This window comes from Calidris pugnax, unplaced genomic scaffold (assembly GCF_001431845.1).
Source record: "Calidris pugnax isolate Ruff unplaced genomic scaffold, ASM143184v1 scaffold133, whole genome shotgun sequence".
NCBI lineage: Eukaryota > Metazoa > Chordata > Aves > Charadriiformes > Scolopacidae > Calidris > Calidris pugnax.
Window position 1 is genome coordinate 2,132,092 of NW_015090977.1, and position 21,706 is coordinate 2,153,797.

Below are 21,706 nucleotides of genomic sequence, written 5' to 3' on the forward strand. Positions count from 1 at the left end.
GTGGATTTTGTTCTTCATTTTATTCTTTCGCTCCTCATCTGCAATGGTCTTATGACCACCCTTATTGTTTTGTTTCATTAACAAGTGGTGTCAAGTCTTGAGTCATACAAGGTCAGCTATAACACGTTACTCTTGAGCAGGCTTCCTCTCTGCGTTATTCTGAATTACTTAATTTTTAGTCCTTGCCTCAGCTGAGAATCTCACCCTGTCTCTCTTCTCTGGGATGAAGTATTTATGGTTAATATTCCGAACAGCATATTTGAAAGTTATAGTGGAAGTTGTGGTGGTTACAGATACTTGCGTGTAGTAAAATCCTTTTTGATCCCTCTCGGCAAACTCAGTTGTGGAATTTCTATAAAGATTCCTACAAGGATTCTTGTGTTCCCGGCTTGCACAGAACTTGAGCAGTTACATCTGCCAGACATCTGAGGCTCCAGGATGTGAGAATAACAATGATTTTTTTTTAAGTAGAGCAGTTAATTTCAACAACATCGGCAGCAACAAAAACATTCTTTTTCAAGCTGGAGTTTTCGCCTGCTCTCCTTCTTGGTGGGGGGACTCCGTGTGCTGACTCTGCAGCACTGGGTCTGCGGGTGAAGCCTTAGGTGGGTCAGGAGTTGTGGGAGATGGAAGGCTTTCCACCCCTGGGAAGGAGGACGGATGAGTCAGAGGAGGAGCAAGGATAACGCTCTTCCCACAGGAGCGGGTGCAGGAGGAGGGGAGTCCCTCTGCTCGGGCCACAGCTGGAGTGGGTTTGTTGAGCTGGGTACAGCACGCTCTTCCCAGCTCTTGGTGGAGCTTCAAGGCTTCTCCTGGGGCATCGTACCTGGGGTCCTCAAGCAATAGGTTGTCTGGCCAGAGATTTTAAAAAGGAAGGTGAGGTGGTGTGGTTTGGTTTGGGCTGGGCTTACAGCTCCCCTTGGGTTGCTCTCTCAAGAGTCACTTCAGAACCCTAAGGCCTAGAAATGAACTTGAGAAGCAAAAAGGAAAGCTGAGTGTACAGCATCATCTCACGGCTCCATGGGTTGGAGCCCTCAGGAAGTGCTTTTTTCTTGGGTCTCAAGATGGTACCAGGGACTTTGAAATAACCAAATTCCTCAGTGGGCAGGAGACCAGTTACTGGTGGTGGTGGAAGGGTGCTTGCAGGGAGGCAATTCTTCCCAGTTTTATCACCTTTTTAATGCTAAAGAGCACGTGTAAGGAGGTTGGTTGGGAGGAGGGTGGGCAGGGAGGGGCTGCTGGTGTTGCAGACCTGAGGCCTGGTGGAGATGGCAGGAGTTGGCCCTTGTTCACAGTGTGGATTCTGAGCCTCAACAAATCTTGTAGCAAAGGCAGCAGATCCCTCTGTCCTGAAGCATCCTTTTATCCTCTGTGTAACCTGGAGATAGCGGCTGATGAAATAGCTCTCCAACTTGCCAGTGATGTATATACTGAGTACAGTATATTTTCCTTACATGGTATCTGTACGTTCTTTTGCTTTGTTTTGTTATCTGTACCTCACCCTGCTGTAGGTGAGGGTCAGTAGCTGCTGGTCTTTCTGCTTAACCTTTCTTGCCATGGTTTCCAGCAAATCAGTATGTGCTTTTGCACATCGAAGACGAGATGTTTTCCTATTTTAAAATGTCTGCTTCAGGCAACTGGATACGTTTGGGGCTGATTACAGCTTTCTGCGATCAGAAGTTTAACGTTTCACATTCTAATTCTTGCCTTTTGTTGTTTTTGGCTTTCTTCTAGGCTACGGAGAGCTAAATGGTAACGCAGGAGAAAGAGAAGTGTCGTTAAAGGGCCTGTGCTCTGATGAAGCCACCACCCCAGGATCTAGGGTACCCAATGGCAGCCAGCAGCTCGTCGACACTAACGTGACCCCAAAGCAGACGGTGAAGGCCAGTGCTTTGGGGAAAGCTGGAATCAAACCCAAGAACTTCATTCAGAAAAATAGCATGGACAAAAAGAATGAGAAGTCCTATGAAAATAAAGTTAGAGAAAGCCAGTCCTCGGAGAAGCCAGAGGGAGTGTCTATTCCAAACGGTGTAGTAACCAATAATTCTAGTTATATCACGAATGGCTACGTAGGCAAAGGGGCCGATAACGATGGGAGCGGCTCCGAGAGTGGATATACTACACCTAAAAAACGGAAAGGCAGGCGCAACAGTGCCAAGGGTTGTGAGAACTTGAATCTAGTACAGGACAAAATCATGCAACAGGAGGTCAGCGCACCAACCTTAAAACAGGAACTTGAGAGTTTCAAGCCTGATTATAGCGAACAAAAGGGGAACCGAATTGAAAATACTAAGCCCGTTTGGAAATACGAGGCTGGGGCTGGTGGAGCAGGCCGGGGAAAGCCTGGGCTTGGGGATGTACAGCGAAAAAACTCTGATGCCAAACCTGGGATTAGCAGCAAGAAGTTTGATGACCGGCCCAAAGGGAAGCACGCATCGTCAGCTACGTCTAAAGAGGACTCATGGACCTTGTTTAAACCACCCCCGGTTTTTCCAGTGGACAATAGCAGTGCTAAAATTGTTCCCAAAATAAGTTATGCAAGCAAAGTTAAAGAAAACCTCAACAAAGCAGCTCAAACCCCATCCACGTCGTCTTCGTCGTCTTCGTCATCTGCTGGGGAAACTCAGGCCCAAACATCGAGTCGACTGTCCCAAGTCCCCATGTCTGCTATGAAATCTGTTACTTCTGCCAGCTTCTCCAACGGGCCCATCCTCGCAGGGACTGATGGAAGTGTCTACTCTCCAGGGACCCAGCCACTGCTCTCCACTGCTGCTAGTACTGTACCATCCGCCTCCCCCGAGTCAGCACCCCAGGACACGAGCACCACCGCGACAGCTCTCGAACAAAAGAAGTCTAGCCTTTTTATCTACCCTTCAAATATGCAAACTGTGCTTCTGGGTGCAGCGCAAGTCGATTTCCCCTCGCAGACGAATCAGCAGAACCTGGGAGATATCTTCCAGAATCAGTGGGGCTTGTCTTTCATAAACGAGCCCAGCGCCGGACCCGAAACTGTTGTGGGGAAATCTGCCGATAATCAGTTAATGGAAGTGACATTTCAAGGGGAATATCCTGCCACTTTGGTTTCACAGTGTGCTGAAATCATTCCCTCAGGAACTGAACAACCTGTGTTTCCTAAGGCTTATGAGCTGGATAAACGGACTAGCCCTCAAATTCTTAGTGCTATTCTTAAGCCTGGGACTGCTGGTGAGGGTGGTGTCTTAGCCTTGGAGTCGCATCACACAGGTGACCTACAAAAGGCAGACACCGGTAGCCAAGGTGCTTTAGTGTTTCTTTCAAAAGACTATGAAGTAGAGAATCCTCTGGCCTCTCCTACGAACAATTTGCTAGCCTCCGCCAAAGAACAGAGGTACCAGAGAGGCCTAGAAAGGAAAGATAGCTGGGGTTCTTTTGACCTGAGGGCTGCTATTCTATATCACACTAAAGGTAATGGCTTAACTTGCTGCCTAAGGGCACTCTCTTCTCTTTTTTTTTGTTTAATTTTTTTTTTTAAATGCAATATCCTAACATGATACATTCCTTACAGCAATTCTGATTGTTTTTAAAAATGAGCTTTTTGCTTGCGTATCTCTAATGGCAGTAACAGTTTGGGAAAGTTATTCAAATGGTTGTTTAATTAATGGTAAGAGGTATTTGTTTTCCTGTTCCTGTTGACAAGTGTGGGTGATGCTGGTAGCGATGGTCCTTGGCTTGTGTGTTTTACATTTTAATTCCTATGGAAGAGCAGGTCCTCCTAAGCTTCTCAGCACTGGAAGGAGTTAAATGCGTAGGTTCATCTGTTCTGTTCCAGCTTTACCAGGTGATACTCTGTCCCTGAAAAGGCTTCATAGTCTGTGCTCACAGCTCTACCACCAAAGTGTTGCAGCTTCTCCCCTGGGCAGATCAGGCCATGAAATCATGGCTTTGAAGGAAGGGACAAAAAAAAAAAAAAGACTTTCCTATGGCTTTTCATGGTGTGATTTATTGTATTTTTTAAGCGAAGCCCCCCCTCGCACACTCTTTCCCTGCCCTTCTTGAGTATTATGGCAATGGCAAGTCAAATCTTTGCTTATCAACTCTTCTATAAGCTGCAGATTGAATTCTGTCGTTGTCTTTGTAGGCCACATCTTCAGATGATTTTATTGCTTTCATGGAGTCCTTTGTAGTCCAGCTCCTTTTTTTCTCCTGTTTTTTTTGAGATTGAAATGACTCGATACAGAGGCTTTAAACTGGGAACAAGGAGAGAGAAGCCTGTGAGATGATTTGCTTTCTGCTTTAGCCTCAGCCCAGAAGCTCTGAGGGCTTGTGGTGGTTCTTGATTTTTGGTCCTGGCTCAGTGTTAACAGGAGCCCAGTTCTGTGTTCCCTTTTGGCAGGGTGTTATTTACCTGCCCTTGATGAACACAGAGGCAGATCCTTTTTTATACACCCCTACCTTCCCTCTCCCTGCATCCCCCTACCCTGAAGGGAAAAAGGTGATAATCCATTTTTTGTTTACTGTTCCACACATCCATGGACAATGTCTTCTTCCCCTCTGCAAAGGGGTTGGTACTTGGTTGGCAAATTTGCTGTGTTTTGACCCATTGCAAAGTTCTTAAATTACCTGCTCACAAATTCTGTGTAGTGTACAGAAACTTTTAGTTGCCTTCCTTTAGTAATAGCAAGCCTGGTCATTTAAAAGTAATAACTGCAAATATTTTTTCCAGGTCGTGTCACTCTCACGATGTTAACATCTTAAGCTCTACATCTTGAGAACAGCGTTCATCAATAGATTTTTATCTGGGTCCTCTGCCCAGTCTATTCCAGTATTAAAGCAAGCTTTCTGTTCTCATTTCTTCTGTCTGCCTGCAGCCTAATTCTCAGTTTCCCCTCAGAAAATGGGGGTACCAGAGTGCACAGCAGGGTGTAGAGGAGAAGTCCAAGGGAATCCTGTTATTAAGTTTGCTGGTTTTTCCACCACTTAAGTTTGTCTCTCTTTGGTTTTGTCAGCCTGAGCTTTCTTGTAGAAAAGGGACTCTGTAGGGCTCCAGCGAGACTCATCAGCTCTCCCTTTCTCAGTAACTGTGTGAAAGACAGACCCCAGTAAAACAATAGGAACAACAGGAAAATAAAGAACACTCCCTTCCCATGTCCTCTTAAGGAGGTGTTAACTTCAAAGTCTGGCTGCGTTTAGTTCTTCTAAACACAGGAGTTAATTACATTCAATGGCAAGAATGGACACCTAAAGCACTCTTTAAAACACTGATTCCTGTTCTTTCCATGCTTCTGCATGTGAATGCGCTGGCTTTGAGCATCCAGAGCAAACACCCTTGTTATGCCCTGGGGAAACGGGTTCCTGCCCTGCCACTCCTCCCTGCCGATTTATTTTTCAAGCTGTATCTGTGCCAACTTCAAGGTGTTAGTTAGGGGTAAAAGATGGTGGATGTTTCTAATCAGTGTTGTCGTTAATGCAGTGACAGGGCTGCTCCAAACAGCTTGAGCTTGTCTTTCTCCTACTTAATCTTCAGATGCTGTTACTGGTTTACAAAGCAAGAGATGAGTCCAGGTCTTGGTAGGTCTTCTGTGGTGTTGCTTTGTGTGTTCTGGTCTGTCGGGGTGAGTTGGCTTGTGGGGCATGGGGAGGAATGGAGCCTTCCTCTGCCCCACACAGGTGGAAATGCTGTCCCCTCTTTGTGGCTGAGGTCCTGCAGCCCGAGCCTGGCGGGTGAGCTCCTGTGGCACCGTGTGTGGTAAAACATCTAGAAAATGGGAGCTGAAGGGTGTGTTTGCAGGACAGCAGCACAGTGGTTAATTCCCACACCATTCTCTCTGTTTATCTTGGGCTGTTTTCCTGAGGTCCTACTCCTGGCCAACCAGTTCCTCTGCAATAGGAAAGGAACGATTTCACTCAATATTTTTTTCACAAGCTGCCTTCTCCTCCTCCCCGCTCGGGAGAGGTTTGGTTCAGCCAGTGTTAGGGTGTCCCGGGCAGCTGGATCCTCAGATTATTTGGTTTTGATTTCGAGAGGAGGGTGAACTTCTCCCTCTTTGCATTGATCTGTTTGCTTTTGAGCAAAGTCTGGAGAGTTTGATCTTCAAATCTGCCCTGCCCCTGGGGTTATGGACGCAAAGAGACACGATTGCAGGGCAAGGGCAAGGGGTGAGCGTGGAGCAGTGGGGGGGTCTCTATCCTGAGCTCCTCCATGTTCAGTGCAAACCATCCGTGGTGCAAGGATGAAGCTCTGGGTGTCACGGTGAGGAATGGGCTCCAGCAGGAGTGGCTGCAGTGCTGTGACCTGCCTGTAGCAATCTTGCCCCCTTGTTTGCCCTGTTTGTGTCTGTGGCTGCCATCAGGTTATGTGGATCCTCATCTTGGACTGTAAATAGGCTGCGGGAAAGCCTCCAGCTTACTCAGTAGCTTTGTTCCAGCAAAACCAGGCTTTCCTGTGCGTGGTGTGCCCGGTGACTGTAAGGGGTGTTACAGGCTGTAATTGCTTCACGGCTTCCCTGGGAGAGGATGGAGGGAGGAGGTAAGACACAGTAATCCTGTTTAAACCACCGCAGCACCCCGCGCCGTGTCAGGACGGTGCTGGGCTGTGAGGCTGGGTGGCTGCAGAGCAGAGCAAGGTTCTGGTGGAGGAAGCTGTGCTCATTTCCCTGCCCAGATTGCTTTTTCCCCTCAAGTCAGGGCACTGGGAACATGCTGGCAAGGCTGATGATGTGCACTCCTGTTCTTGGATGCTTTTTGTGCTGGTTTCCTCTGTGCCCCTGCTCCGTGCCTTGCTTTTTTTTTTTTTTTCCTTTTAAAGGGCAGAAAGACTCCCGTGATCATCTGATCTGCTTGACTGTAAAACACGATCCTTCAACCTGGCTGCCTTCATTGACAGGCCGTGCCTCCCAGTGTTTGTGACAGTGCCTTGAAACCCTCACGGGTGACATACCTCATTAGTGAGGTGGATCTGATTTAGTTGAGCACTGGTGGGGCCCACTGTTACGTGGTTGGAGAAAGGGATGATTGCTTAGTGTGGGAGACTGGAAGGACCAGGAAGGAGTGATGCTCTTCCTTAGGGACACTGTCTCTATCTAGGTTAGAACTGAACCTCTGCCTTGATGTAGCACTGCCAAAATCCTAATCTTTGGGAGGTAAAACTGGTCCTCGCAGGATTTTTTGCTCTTTTGAAAGAAGAGGGTGGGTATATCTCTTTACTTCTATTGCAATCACTATTTTCTTACTGCTTTAGTCTTCCTTTTAAAGGCAGCTGGGTGAAACATTTCATATTGGAATAATCCTCAGCGCTTTGCAGAATTTCATCATGTTTGGGCAGTTGCAGTCTCCCAGCCCTCCACCGGGCTCTTTATGTCAAGCCTTGCGGTGGGAAACTCAATAGTTTGCTTGTCCTTTGCTAAAAAGCAAATAACGGAGGTCTCCAGTTCAGCTGCGCGGTAGCAAAGAGCAGAGAGGTGGAGGAGAGGAGACTGCAGTGTTTCCCCTCTTCTGTCTTGCCCCCAAGTTTCTGCCTGCGCCGCTGCTTTGTTCCTTCTCGGCATCTCGGATGCGCCGGCATCTCTGCTCGCATGAAGAAGCAGAAGAGCAGCACAGAAAATAGAGCAAGGCAGCGTGGGCCAGCCAGGAGTGGCGTTCGCCGGAATGGTGAACTGGGTCAGAAGAAATAGCAGAGCTGTGAATTCAGCAGTTTTCATCCTTTACATCAGGATGGGGGGGTGGGGGGAGGAAAGAAAAAAGCCTTGGTTTCCCATCCCCCTTGGTGGGAAGGGGTTGGATCTCAGTCTCTTGTGGGGCCTGAGCTGTGGGGCAAAAGCTGATTTAATTCCCCTTCAAGTCTCTGCTTTTTTCCAGTTGTCAGGATGAGTACAGTGTATTTGATAGAGTGATGAGTCTCCACAGCACTGCTTTTTTTAGTCTTTGCTTTGTTTCCGGGGCAATCCCCTAACTTAATCAGTGTGTCCTGCAGAAAGAAACAGGAAAAATCAGACAAGGATGGTCCCTCTTTATTTTTTAGCTCTTAATTTTAGGGACAATTGTCGGTTTGTATATTAGATTTATAGGAACAAAGAACTGGTACCGTGGCATTGTGCAGACACTTCTGTTTGCAGGGGCAGCCTCCCCAGCGAGGAAAATGTTTGTAAAATTGCCTGTCTTAACAAGTTATCACAGAAAGACTTCTCTCCCCTCCAAGGTTATGTACCAGTCCTGCTATAAAGTTTATTGACCTATGAAGAATCCCACTGCAATTCACGAGTGTGCCTTAGTCTGTTCCTGACATCAAAGCCTTCCTCCACCAACCTTTTGTTTCCGTGATAGTCCCCAGAAAAAGTGGTTCCTCTCCCTGGAGCTCGTTAGGTAGATGTGGCTGGGGCTGTCTGTCCCGGGCAGCTTCTCAGCAAACCGTGAGCCGGAGGGCTATGGAGAGGCTGGCTAATTGTAAAAAATCCTGGAAAACATGAGGTTGGAAAGGGCACGGGAGGTGACCCAGTTCTGCCCCTGGCTCGGAGCGGGGCTGGCTTTGACACCAGGTTGCACAAGGGTTTGTTGATGGCATTTTCTCCAGCTGGGTCTGCTGAGAAGGAAGTGTGCCATTTCCCTGGCCACGTGTCCTGTTTTGGGAATAGTGGCCTCTGTCTGTTGGGTCAGGTTTTGGCCACTTTCTGCTTTGGAAAGCGGCAGTCCTGGCTTTTGGGTCAGTATCTGAGCAAGGTGGACTTAGACTCATGGTGATAATACCCCTTTTCCCATGCAGGAGTGTAAAAGTCCTTATCTGGGGAAAACAGGATCCAGAAGTTGCTCCTTGAGCCCAAGGGAGGGTGTTTGGAGCCTTTTACACAACCAGCTCATGGGGGCTGCCTTTTCCTCCACCTCTGCTTACTGCTCTGCTCAGCTGGAGCCAGGGCTTGTGCCAGTCTGGTCACTGGGGTCTGTCCAACCTCTGTTCCTCGTCACAGCATCTCGGGATCATTGTAGGTGACCACAGCCTGTAACCAATCCAGAACCAGGAGGAAAGCTCATTCTAAGGTCTTACCAAGTAAAGCAGAATAAATCATAAATTCCATCTTAAGATTGAAGGAAAACTTTGGGGTGTTTTGCCTAGTTTTGTGTTGCAATTAGCCCAAGACTTGATTTTCTTCCTCTGTGAAGTTGTTTCAGTTGGTAAATGTGCTTAACCTGGGCTATCCCATCTCCAGGTGCTGCTGGCCAGGTAGAGGGGAGGACCTTCCTCTTGCTCTTCGGGTGGCAGATGATATTCAGTAGCAGTTGGTATGGCAGCCTGTTTGCCTGATGGTCTTTGGTTTTTTAGCTCTGTCAGGCTGAGCATCTGCCAGCCAACGTGTCCAGGTGTTTGAGCCTTCCAGGGCACTTTACACCACCCTCTCTCCTACCTCTCTTTCTGAAGAAGGAGGAGAAGGAAGACTGAAGTCTGGAAAGGTTACGTGTTGGTTTGTTATGGGTTTTTTAAAATAGATTTTTGTCAACTTGAAAGTTTTTTCGATGTGTTTTTGGTAGTATCTCACTGTCTTATTGTCAGGCACATCTTAACACAAGCAGTTCTTGGTCTCTGCTGTCTGATGAAGTTAGGACCGGATGGAAGTGTGAAAGAAACCATGGTCGTTTTGTGTGGAGACAGTAACAGGCAGTGCTTCAGTCTCTGCTTTGTGTTTTAAGCTCTTAATGTTGCTCTAATGTGGAGGAACCAACAACTTGAGAGTAGTTTTCTCCCCCCCCCGCCTTTGGGGAAAGCTGTTGAAACAGGTGATGTTCTTCAGCCGTTAGGAAATGATGCATCTCCCTTCGCTGAATGGAAAACGAGCTCTGCTGGAGGTAATTTTAGTAGCTGGTTCGTTTTACTTCTGGGGAATCTGCATCTGGTGGATGAGGGAGGTGTAGTCCCTTGCTGGGTTGGTTATATCCCTGGGGGTGTTGGAGGCTGGTTACTATTCCCAAAGCACTTAAGGCTCCCCCGGTGAAAGTGCAGAGTTATTGCTGTTATTATCGTGACGCAAAAAATAACAGACCTCGTAAAATTTTGCCAGGGCCTTCCTTACAAAAGACTTAATTGAGCAGAGAGGGCTGGCAATATTTATTTGCATGCAATTTCCTGCCCCGGGGAGCTGGAGATTGTAGCGGACAAAGGCCAGATGAAGGGTTGGAGAAGGGACGGGGACACGCAGGCGATTGATGGAGGTGACACTTGGCACACGTCGTGCTGAGGCCGTCAGTTCTGCAGGGTTTTATCTTCTTCCTTTCCCATGCCGGTTACTTTAATTATTGCCTTCTTTTGTGCTTTACTGCACGTACCGTGTAGCTTCATAATCCCGGGCTGTTCTCCGTTCCTGTCACCTTCCCTTCTGGCAAAAGAGAAGCTTGAAAGATAGGTCTTGCAGGTTGTCTTCCTGCAAAATTCTCCTTTTCTATAATGTTATCCCTTAAACTTGGGCGCAGGGTACAGTTAGTGTCTTTATAGATAAAATTCCAGCTTGATAATGGCTAAGTGTGATTATTTGGAATGGCTCTCTAAAGATGGGACTTAATTTTTGGGGATATTTTCAAGGGAAGAGCATTCTGTTTTTATCGTGGATGAAAAGAGCATTTAATTCTGCTGTTATTTCTTCGCTGAACAAAAGCACGTCCTCTTTCAGCAAAGAATTGGGGAGGGTTTGCTTGTCTTTAGCTAACGAGTGTGTTGCAGAGGCAAATTGAGGATGCTGAGCAGCCAGCTCGGGTGTGTGGAGCATCACACCTTGTTCTGGGGTGGTGTGTGTTGTGGGGGTGTCAGCAGAGCCCTCTCTGCACGGGGAGCTTCTGCAGGCGCGTCCTGTGAGCTGTGAGGAACTCGCTTTGTCCAGCCCTTCTGATTTCACACACAAGAAAGTGTCAACTTGTAAAAAAAAATCATCTCTCCAGGCTACTTGTTGAGGCTGGAATGTGTGAAGCGGCGTTGGAGTCGGAAGAGTGAAGCCAAGAGTGTGATATTTTATTATTTTTTTTTAAGGAGCAGAGGGTGGTGATGACATTTGTGAGGCTCGGTTTGGCCATCTGACCCTTAAAACCCTGTCACAGCCATCCCTCTGCCTCTGATCCCTGGATCACTCACATCAAATCCATGGAATTCTGTGGGCACTGGGCTGGGTGGGATTGGCTTTGTCCAAAAGCTTCATCACAACCACAGCAGTGCCATGCCACACTCAGGAAAATTAAAGCATATTTGGAATTGTCTCTAATGGCAGCATAAATCTGCATCATAATAATAATAATGGTCTTCTTGTTTTGCCTCCACAGAAATGGAATCGGTTTGGAATTTGCAGAAGCAAGGTAAGGATACTGGGAAGAATAAATAAAGTGAATTGCTCTGTGTGTTGGGATGGGTGTTGAGAGCAGGTTGTCTCGGTGTCCAGAGACACCTGAGTTTAGTTCTTCAGTGCCTGCTGTTTGTAGCCTGGGTTTGTCTGTGTTCTGGATCACGAAGTCAGGGCAGGAAGCTTTACATTAACAGTGTTGGGGGGATTCAGGGAGAAGCAGAGGCTCTGAAAGAGCAATAAGAACAGTGACAAATTAAATCTAATGAGGCTTCTTGCTGTGTATACAATAATTGCTTTCTATTTCTGCTGGTGGGTGTCACACTGCAGAATAAGTTTTAAATTCTGGTGCGTCCCTGTGCTCCTCGGGTGACGATGCTCCGTGTTATCCTGTGGGAAGAGGGGTCAGGGTGAGTCCTGTGGTGCTGCCGGGGGGTGACACGGGGACACCACGCTGTAGGGTCAACCAGGGCTCCCCAGCACCGTCACAGGAGCTGGTGGCACCGGGGGTCCTCAGGAAGAGTTTGTTAATGGCCGAGTACTTTGCAGATCTCTTCTGAATATCTTCAGCCATGAGTCCTGAAAACTTAGGATTTTGCTTTCTTTCCAGATCCCAAAAGGATAATCACTTACGATGAAGCCATGGATCGCCCGGATCAATGAAGGTAGCAAGACGAGACTGCCTGTTATTACCTTTCTGCAGCATTTGTGCTGTTCGTGGGGGACAAAAGGCTTTTATGCTCCTTCTAAATCTTCAGTGCAGCAGAGGAACCGTAACTAGAATCACAGGATAATATATACAAATATATATATAGTTATTTAAAAAATGGCAACTGAAAGTAATTAGACTTCTTAAGGAATCTGAAAATTTATTTCAACGAGACTACACACGTGATTATTTAATCTCCGGTACTGAATAGATTTTTTTTTTCCATTTTTTTTTGTTTTGTTTTTGTTTTAAAGAGTGAATGCAAGTGATTAACAAATACAGACTCAATTTACAAGCCCGGTTCTAAAGTTCCTGCTGTCGTCTACATGGGCAACAGCAACCCACTGGAGAGGCATTTCCACTTGACAAGGTTTCTGTTTCTTGTTCTGTGACTGTAGTGACACACTAATCACAGGGAAATCAGGATGATTCACCATCCTTCATCTCCCCTTTCCCTTCCACCTCCAATATTTGGGTGTTTTTTTTTTCTGTTTTGTTTTCCATTGAATGCTGGAGGAAACGCCTTGAAGTTTGCAGAGCTTCTATTTTTTTTTTTTATTATTATTATTTTTTCCAGAGAATTATAATCCGCATGTTTTGCCAGGAGTAAAGCAGCCAATCCTATGCTGGGAATATTGTCTTAAAGCATCATTCTTCTGGGGGAAAGATGGTAATACTGCAGTTCTAGGATGCATGGTGAAGTCACACAGTTGACCTGGCTCCGGTTACACGTTGGACTCTTGCAACTGAAGAGTTGTTTTCATTTTAAAAGACAACATGCGAAAATAAGCAATCTGTTTAGGCATTTAATATGGATAAAAAAAAAAAGAAAAACAACAAAAAAAACCACTGTTCCCACAGTTTAATGCCATTGTATTACTGGGAGCAAAAAAAAAAAAAAGTATCTTCTGCTTTCAACTGTAGGTGCTTCATATTTGCTTTGTCTGTCTCCTAACACTAAATGTGCTGGATTTTTTTCCCATTTTCATTGGAAAACTGAAGAGGAATTGAGTTCTGCTAACTTTCACCCTTGAATTATGTTTTTTCTCTTTAAAAAAAAAAAAAAATTCAAAAGGAAAAAAAAAAGGAAAAAAATTAAAAAAAAAAAAAAGAAAAAAAAAAAATAGAAAAATGGGAATTTGAATCCTTTTCAATTTGTCCATAGAAGGCCAATGGCTGGGCTTCCTGCACCCGCCCGTTGGAAATGCTCTTTTATATTTTAATGCAGTCTGTGTATTTCCGGGCTCTGCTTCTAATTATCTCTTAATAAAAATATATTTTATTACAAAAATGGAGGACTTAGGAATGAAAATAATAATTTAAAAAAAAAAAAAAATAAAAAAAAATAAAATACAAATCCAAGGAAAGGAAAGCTTTCTCGCAGTGGTAGAGAAGGCTGAGCAGACTGCAGGCTCCAGCTGTGTAACCCGCTCTGTCCCATCACAGCTCGTGTAGCGCATCCAAATCATCTTGGGGTTGGGTAATTTTTCTGGGTTGAGTCTTTTGTTTTGTTTGTTTTGTTTTTTTTTTAAAAAGGTGGAAAGTTCACAGGGTCCGGTGCAAGAGTGAGCAATGAATGAAGCAAAAATGGGGGTTTCTGACCTGCCCGAGCGCCACATCAGTGCTCATTGTGGGTGTTTGTGGCCAAATATGTGTCTGGGCATCAAGGTCAGCAGCAGTTGGTGTCTCCTAAAACTAGACTGGACCCTATGGGGCATTACAGGAAGCAGATAAACCCAAAACTTTTGCCTACCCCTTGTGCTTAGACTTTTCCACTTTTTTCCTTTTTTTTTTTTTCTTTTTGTTAACTTGGAGTACGTAGCATGCTTTTTTTTTTAAATTGTTTTTATTCTTTTAATGAGATCGTTCCTGAATGAGACGCTTAAGTTCATGGTGGGACAATGAAACTTAATTCTGTACCTTTTGTAAGATCGCTCGCTTTCTGCCACGCTTAGTTAAAGTTTGACTATGGATTGCCTACTCCATTCTATGTATAAACTACTATATAGTATAATACTGTAGTGTAATACTATATAGTAATCATGTATTGTATCAGCCCAGGTTCAGAAATGTGTGGTTGGCCAGTCGCAAATGGTTCTGTTTCACCCATAAACTGTACCACCTTGACGGGTGCGTGTAACTTTTCAGATGTATAACATGTTTACAGATGTGCCCGACATCTAGTCCTCCCACCTTCCTAGATTTTTAATTCTGTCGAGTCTCCCAACTGCTTGCCAAAAGTGGGAATCGCCCCCAGCTCCGCTGCGGAAGAGCTGGGGCCTTCCTGAGCTTTAAAGTGTTGAACAAACTGGACGGCGGGACTGGGAAAATCTTAAGGTAGAAGAAATGTTCTCTCTTTTTTTTATTTTCTTTTTTTTTTTTTTTCAAATTAGTATTATTTTTCAAAAAGTTGAAGGCTAATAGCAAAGTTTCCAGTTTGTTTGACTGGCTTTAAGGCTCTGCTGTGTATTTATTTGCCTTGTGTAGTCACTTGTCGCCTTAAGGGCTGGGTTCCATTAAAAAAAACCAACAAAAAAAAAAAGACAAAAAAAAAAAAAAAAAAACCAGACAAAACCAAACCCTGTTCTTCTTGCCTGGGGTCTGCGCTGTCCTTGTCCCCCCCACCCCCAGCTCCACTCTTGGGGCTGCCACGATGCAGGAGCTGAACAGCAATAACCCGTGCTCAGCCTGACCCTTGGCGTTGAGAACGATCCCGGTTCTTGCTGAAATCCTTGAGGAGGCTCCTCTTGGCCTGGTCCAATCCATCTTCTAAACCGCGACAAGAAGTGCTGAACGCAACACGGTTCGAGTGATGGGTTGGGTTGGGTTGGTTTTTCCCCCTTCTCTCCCCCCACCCTGATGTTTGTCCCCCGCTGCTTTTCCTCGCTGCCGGTGGTGCCCACCCAGAACCCCTCAATCTGCAGCTTCTCTGCTGTGTTTCTGACCATCCTCTCTCCAGATGTCTGTCTGTCTGTCTCCACGAGCTCCGCGGCGTGTGCTGGGTGCTGAGCAGTTACGAAATCCTCTCTCTGAGCTCCCCGTGGCTCCGGCACGGGTGGTGTTTCTGGGATGGACTATTGCCTAGAGCCAGGCAGGACCCGTGGAAGAAACTTCCTCCTGCCGCCCTGTAACTCGCCCTGTCGCTATCTGCAGTCCTCCCGAAGTCCTCACACAATTCTTTACTGAGCACTTATTAAAAATATCTTAAGATTTAATCTGTTTTCTGATTTATTTTTGTGTAAACTTATTAAAAAAAAAAAAAAAAAAGAAAGAAAAAAAAAACACAAACCCTGAAAATTGAGCTGTGACTAATTTAGCACATTTTAAACAATGCTAAGGTGTTAACTGATAAGTCTCATGTTTTGGTTTTCTTTTTGTCGATGTTGTTGTTGTTTTTTGTTTGACTCAGAGTATTAGTACTGTAGCATAAACCAAATACGGCCCGGGAGGGGGTGCAGGAGCCCCCTCTGTGGGGTCTGCCCCCTCTGTGGGTCTGCCCCCCAGGGTGTCTGCGTGCGAGCATCCCGCTCGCCGAAGGAGAGCGAGCGTGTATTTATTTGTGCCATTGTTTTCATTACACTGAGTAAAGTTTTAAAACAAAAAACCCTTAAATACCGTGTAGTTTTGGGAAGTGGCACTAAGGGTGAAATCGTGAGCTATTTTTTTATTAGCTATGGAGATACTAATTCAGGTTAAGGCTTCTCTCCCGTTTCTGTTCCCGGTGTGGGTCCGGTGAGTCCCTTTCCTCCGGTTCCTGGAGTTTCTATTTATTGGAGTAAGGATTCCTGCAGGGGCTGTCTCCTTTCTCCTCTGGTCTTTCCCCACTGCTCATCCTCTGCCAGCAGGTCCTGTCGGGTGTCTCTTGACCAGGGTCTCGTGCAGCGCAGGCTGGAGTGGGTTCCACCAGCCACATCCAGCACTGGGTCTGGGTCTGCCTTCTCTTTGGTGGGTCAGGGAGTGGTTCCTCCACTCCAAGAGAGGATTTAAAAGCTGTTCCCATCCCCAGTGACGGTGGTTTGGGGACCTTCAGCCTCTCTGCTCCCTCCACCCGACCGGTGGTTTGGTTGGAGTTTGGTTTTGGTTTTCAACCCACCTCAGTTGTCCCTGAAACCTGTTTCTGACGTTAGAAATCTCTCGTCTCTTTGACAATGTGGAGAGAGCTCCAGGGCATGGTTTCTGTCACGAACCCACTTCAAACCGTGGTCCTTTCTGAACTGTAAATCCCACTGTTTGCCTTTCGTAGCTGCTGTGAGCTTCTCTGAAATGTGGAAAAGATACCCAATTCTCGTTAGCTTGTGAGTACACCAGCTGTTCAGCGACTGGGAGCGGGCGGTGGGTGACCTGGCCAGCTAAACCAGAAGGAAAATTGCTTCCTGCTGGGGAAAAAAAAGATAAAAAAGAGAGGTGGAAGTTGTCCTCTCAGTTTTGTGTGTAATTAGTGCTCTTACCTTCAAGAGAGTGTTCCTGTAGCATGGTGGCATCCTTTCCAGAAGTGGCCAGTGGGTGACTTCAGGGACACCTGGGAGCGATGGCATTCATAGGCGTCTTTCAGGATTGCTGGTAGTTTTTCCTGTGCGTTCAGTTTTTGCTCTTGATTCAGCATTTTTCAGTACATGGCTATGGTGTCCGAAGCTTTCAGCAGTCTTGTCCCTAGATGATTTTTCTGTGCGTACATCCGTAGTGGTTTGTTTTCCTTGCAGAGGCTGTGTACAAAGGAGATGGTCGAGGTCAGGGGGGGAGAGAACAAGGCTACACCTAATTTCAAGCTGCTACCCATTTTCACACCGGTGCGTAAGGCAGGAGGAGGGCAAGGGCTGGAGGAGCGTTGCCGTGGTGGAGCAGCCCAAGAAGTCAAAGTAATTTTAGCTTTGGCCACCACGAGAGCGTTGTTTGTTTATTTCCATGCGAAAAAGCCCTGGTGCAAGCAGTTGAGAAGCAGGAACCTGGGCTGGTGGGAAGGGGCAGAAGATGTGGGTCTGCGCTGCCGGACGCGCTGCCTTCCAGAGATAACAGAGCTTTAGACATTTGCACAATCCGTGTTACACCACAGGGTAAGGCTGGCTTCCTTGGGTCCTGCTCGAGATCCTCAAAAGTGGCATCGCTCAGCCAGAGATGCCAGAGGAGCAGACGTCTGGGGAGGTACAGGAGAGCTCCTCGGTGGCCTCATGTTGGGGGCATGAGACCCTCGGAGCACGTTGCCAGGGGGTGTTGGGCTGCTCTCTGTCCTGGGACAGGAGCAAAAGTCATCCTTGTGCTTTCACCAGGGGATGCTGAGCTGTATTTATCTTGACTGTTAATCAGAAAGCTTCGTACGACGTGTCCAGAGCTCTAAAGCCATTTTGTAAGATAGCAGTATCCCTTTTCTACAGCCTTATTAATGAGTATCTTTAAAAAGAAGAAAAAAAAAAAAAAAACCAACCATAAATAGTTCATTTCTTTCTGTGGTATGAAACTTGTGTACTGCGAACATATGAACGTTTAGCAAAAACACAACTTACAGTTTTCTTAAAAAAATCAACAAAAAAAAACCTACAAAAAAAAAAACCTGTCTGCTTTCCATACGGTCTTTCCTCAGGTGCTAAATAAGGGTTCCAAAAATGGATACTGCTTTAGGAGTTTCTGCTTTATTCTTAAAATACATATTTTTTTGCTTAGGTGTTGTAAAGATATTTTAACAAGAATGTTTTTTTAATGTAAATAAGATTGTGTCTTTAATTTTTGTTTTATCTCCTTTTTGTCTATATGGAATAGTCTAATTTTCATTTTATCCTTTTGAGAAGGACCCTCTTTATGACCTTCCCTTGAAGACATTTCATTAAGTGTTGCTGCATTTAAGAATGAATCTACAACTGTTCATTGTCTTGGATTAATGCTGCTGCTGCTATAAGTAACCCTGAAAATCAAGAATGTGTGATGCACTTTTTTGTGGGTTTTTCTGTTGTTTTTTTTTGTTTATTTTTTACATGACCATGTAGTTCCTCCGCGGATGGTTGAACCCTCCTGTAACACAGCCACTGACCCCGCGGGCAGCGTCGGGCCAGGGGGAGCCGGGGCGAAGGAGAGGGCTGTACCTAAATTTGGTGCTGACCTACGGAAATTTCTATGCAAACGCAAGCAAAGGAGAACTCTTTTAACTTGAGAGAACACTGTGCATTTTTATTTTTTATTATTTTTTTTGGTGGTTTGTTTGGTTTTTTTCTTTCTCTCCTTCCTTTTCTCAAGCTGCTATTGGAAGGGTAGTGCAAATCCCTGAGGTTTTCAACTTCTCCTTCCCCCACGGCTGGTGGTGCAGGAAAGATGCCCGAGTAACTCGTAAGGTAGAAAAAAATCTCAAATCGATTCCCGTCTCGTCTCCGGTTTTAGTAATTTTGTTTTCTATTTGAATCTGTCTTTGGAAGGAAATTGCTCATCTCTGCGAAAAGATCTTTTTAATGCTTTATCTCAATGTGAAGTTGACCAGCAGTATTAACCATTGCGTGGCCTCCTTCCTGCCCGTGAGGGAGCATTAGGCTCCTTCTCCAGCTGCCCATGGGTGCCAGGGGGTGGTCGGTGCCCAGAGTTGGATGTTTCCCAAAAAAAAAAAGTGATGCCCGGCCATCTCCCCAGCCAAAACCTGATGGCTGAGGTGTTAAAGTAGTGGAGGAAGGTCCTCGCTGCATCGAGGTGCTGCCGCGGGGCACGGGCAGGTCCAGAACCTCTTGTCTTCATGGGTCACAGCTGGACCACCACGGGGAGGGAGGGATTCATTCTGTGAAGGAGGAGGAGAAAAAAGGGAATTTACTTGACTACTTACAGAAGATCCTTTAGGAAAACAAAGTACCTCTGTAAAGTGAGGGAAGAGTAAGGAAGGTCTAAAGTCGTGTAGGAAAAACGCTCGGGGATTACAGCTGCCTGGAAAATAGTCTATAAATACCATAGGCCAGAACTCTGCCTGTTTCTTTAGTTTTTTCAGCATTTTTAATTTTTCTTATCTTTTATTTTTTAGCCAGCGTTTGCTCTTTTAAACACACACACGTGTGTGTGTGTGTGTGTACATCTGACTCAATGTGCCTTGCGTGTGTGCTTAGTCTCGCTGAGGAGCGTTTGTGGTGGGGGGTGGCGTGGGACGGGCGGGCTCCTGGCTGGTGGCACGATGGCCGTGCCCCATCTACAGTCCAGGGCTGGTCACTGTCCTGGTCACCCATCCCATGGACACGAGCCTCGGGCTCCAGCTTGCCTAGTGGCTGTCTTACAGTTTGGGGACAATGTCCTGTGGGGTGGCACCTTTCCTTTCCTAACACGAGCCGTTTTCTGTGACTTTGGAGGGGACTTGGGGGGTGGGAGGGAGAAAAAGAGAAGCTGCTTTGCTGTTCTCCTGCGGACAGAAGTAATCATTGCTGAGCTTTGCCTGCAAAGCCAAAACAAGAGAGGGTCTGGAACGGGCTTTGCTCTGGAGTTAGGGCTCTCTGCGGCACTGGGGACCCCATTACCTGGGGGATGGAGAGGGGGGGACACATTATTCCCCTTCCAGGTTGTGGTTCTTGTTACTGTGGGGTTTTTTTTTTCAGTTTTATTTTCTTTGTAAAGGAGGAGTAAACACGCCTTGCTTAAAGTTTAACGACGTAGAAATGCTTATGTTTGCAGTCAGTGACTCAGAATACGAAGCTGTGCAATTCTTGGTTTCTTCATCTCTCTCCCGACTCACTCGCCCCAAAGTGTGATTTCTGTCCGAGTCTTTCCGAACTTCTGCCACTGTAAATGTGAAAGCTTGCTTGCATTATTTTTTAGAAATGCATTTTGCACACTCGGGTTTCGCTGAAGCTCCGTGAAAAAGGTTAGTTTGAAGCAGATGAATAAAGCTATGCACATGTTTTGAAAGTTTAATTTGTGTCTCATTACCAGAAGTGACTTATCTGCCCTCTTTTGCATTCCTGTGCTGTCATTGCCTGCATTATCTTCACCATCTTGGAGGGTATGATGTAAGGTGACAGTTCTTTGCTGACAGCCGTAGCAGAAAACTGGCGCTTCTTGATTTTTTTAGTAGCCTTTCTCTCTCCTTTGCTTTCTCTGTATCTCTCTGTATAGCTATATAAATATATATATTATTTTTTTATTTTAAAGAGCCTACTTTAGTAATCGAATTGGAGGGAGCGGGGTGTGCTGGCTTGTGTCTCAGATACACGTTGTACCGTCGGATGAACGAGTGCCCTGTTTCCCTCTGGTGGGGGGCATGGCGGTGGTACCTGCCGGCCTCCCGCCCCAGGAGCTGTGAGGAGGGGATGGAGATGGGTGGGCCGCGTCGCAGGCCAACTCAAGGCTTCTAATAACAAAAAATGAAGCGCAGAGAAACCCTACCCTTGCGTATTCCCACTGTGAGGCGGGAGGGACGGGCTCTCCCCGCCGTGGGGCTGTGGTCCATGGCCCACCGGAGCGGAGGGAGGGCTCCCGCTGCTCTCCCGGGGTGAGAGCTTTATTTCGGTTTTGTTTTCACGAGTTGGGTGCGTTGAGTTGCAGGTACCACCTTTTGGAAACTTGTTGCTTAGCCCAGAGCCTTTGCGCGGGAGAGGTGGGATTTTGTGATGGGAGAAGGACCCTGACAGCTTTCTCCTCGTGTTCCCTTCGCCATGGCAGAAATTTGTACTAACTTGACAGCTTTTTTTCATACAGAACAGGGCTGCTTTTCTATCTACCATCACACGTGTACTTACACACCTTCAGCGGCTCGCCAGCCCCTGAAGGTCCTCAACTTGTTTCCCGGGGGGGGGGATGGATGCCCCTCTCTCCCCCCCCTTCCCTGAATATTTCAGTGTTAAGGGTGGTGCGAAAACACAACCGCGCGCTTCGACTCCGAGCTGGGGCTGGAGCCGTCTCCTCTCCTGCCCCCCCATCCCCAAACCCCCAAAATCCACCCCCCCCCCCCGTCGATAAGTTCTCATTTCGTTGGGTTTCCTGGTGTGTGTTCAAATCGCTGCGAGGGGTTGTGCTCTTACCTGCTCAGGAGCTGAATTACCTCTGACCCGCGGAGAGGGGCAGCCCCTCTTTGTCGTCGATGTTGTAGTGTGCAACCGCACGGATGGGTAAAGGGTAGTCTTTTTTTTTTGTTTTCTTCTCTTCTTCCCCCTCCCCGGTAATTTCCGAGTAGGTTTCATGCACTCTGTGTGCCCGGCTGGAAAAGGCGTCGGCGTTTTCCTGGTGGTGAGAGGGTGGCTTAGAAGAGTTAGTGTAATACCTGCTGTAGCTGTGTCCGGCGCAGCCCCTTGCGCTGGTATGGGTGATGTCACGGACTGTAAGGATAGGTAATGTCCATGAGCTGTAATGGCATGATGTATCTTTACCAATGATGTCATAACTTCACACTAAATGTTTAAAAAAAAAAAAAGGAAAAAAAAAGAAAAAAAAAAAAAAAGAGGTTACCTGAAATTTTGTTTATTCTGCACCAACAGGTCTTCAAAATTTATCCAAATTTTATTATTTTATCAGGAAAAAAAAAAAAAAAAAAGAAATTTGTGTAGATCGAATACGTTAAGACAGACAATAAGTGATGTAAATTGTTGAATAAAAATTTTAAAGTTTGTGGGTGTCAGTGTGACTTTCTTTTTTGCGTTCTCGGGGAGCATCCCTTGCCCCCCTGGGGATGCCGCGTGGCTGACGGCTCGACTTTGGGTCCCTCAGGTCTGGTGACACTGGCCACGAAGGCTACAGCAGCGTGGGACACACAGCTGTGGGTGCCCAG

At 46.4% G+C, this 21,706-nt stretch overlaps 1 protein-coding gene across 1 annotated transcript; it reads left to right on the forward strand.

The window, feature by feature from the left end:
• Positions 1 to 1,020: 1,020 nt before the first annotated feature.
• On the forward strand, positions 1,021 to 21,363 carry NUFIP2 (nuclear fragile X mental retardation protein interacting protein 2). The gene is made up of 4 exons (XM_014953008.1): positions 1,021 to 1,024; positions 1,735 to 3,444; positions 11,269 to 11,301; positions 11,896 to 21,363. The coding sequence occupies exons 1-4, from the start codon at positions 1,021 to 1,023 to the stop codon at positions 11,946 to 11,948; spliced, it is 1,800 nt and encodes a 599-aa protein (XP_014808494.1). The 3' UTR covers positions 11,949 to 21,363.
• The last annotated feature ends 343 nt before the right edge of the window (positions 21,364 to 21,706 follow it).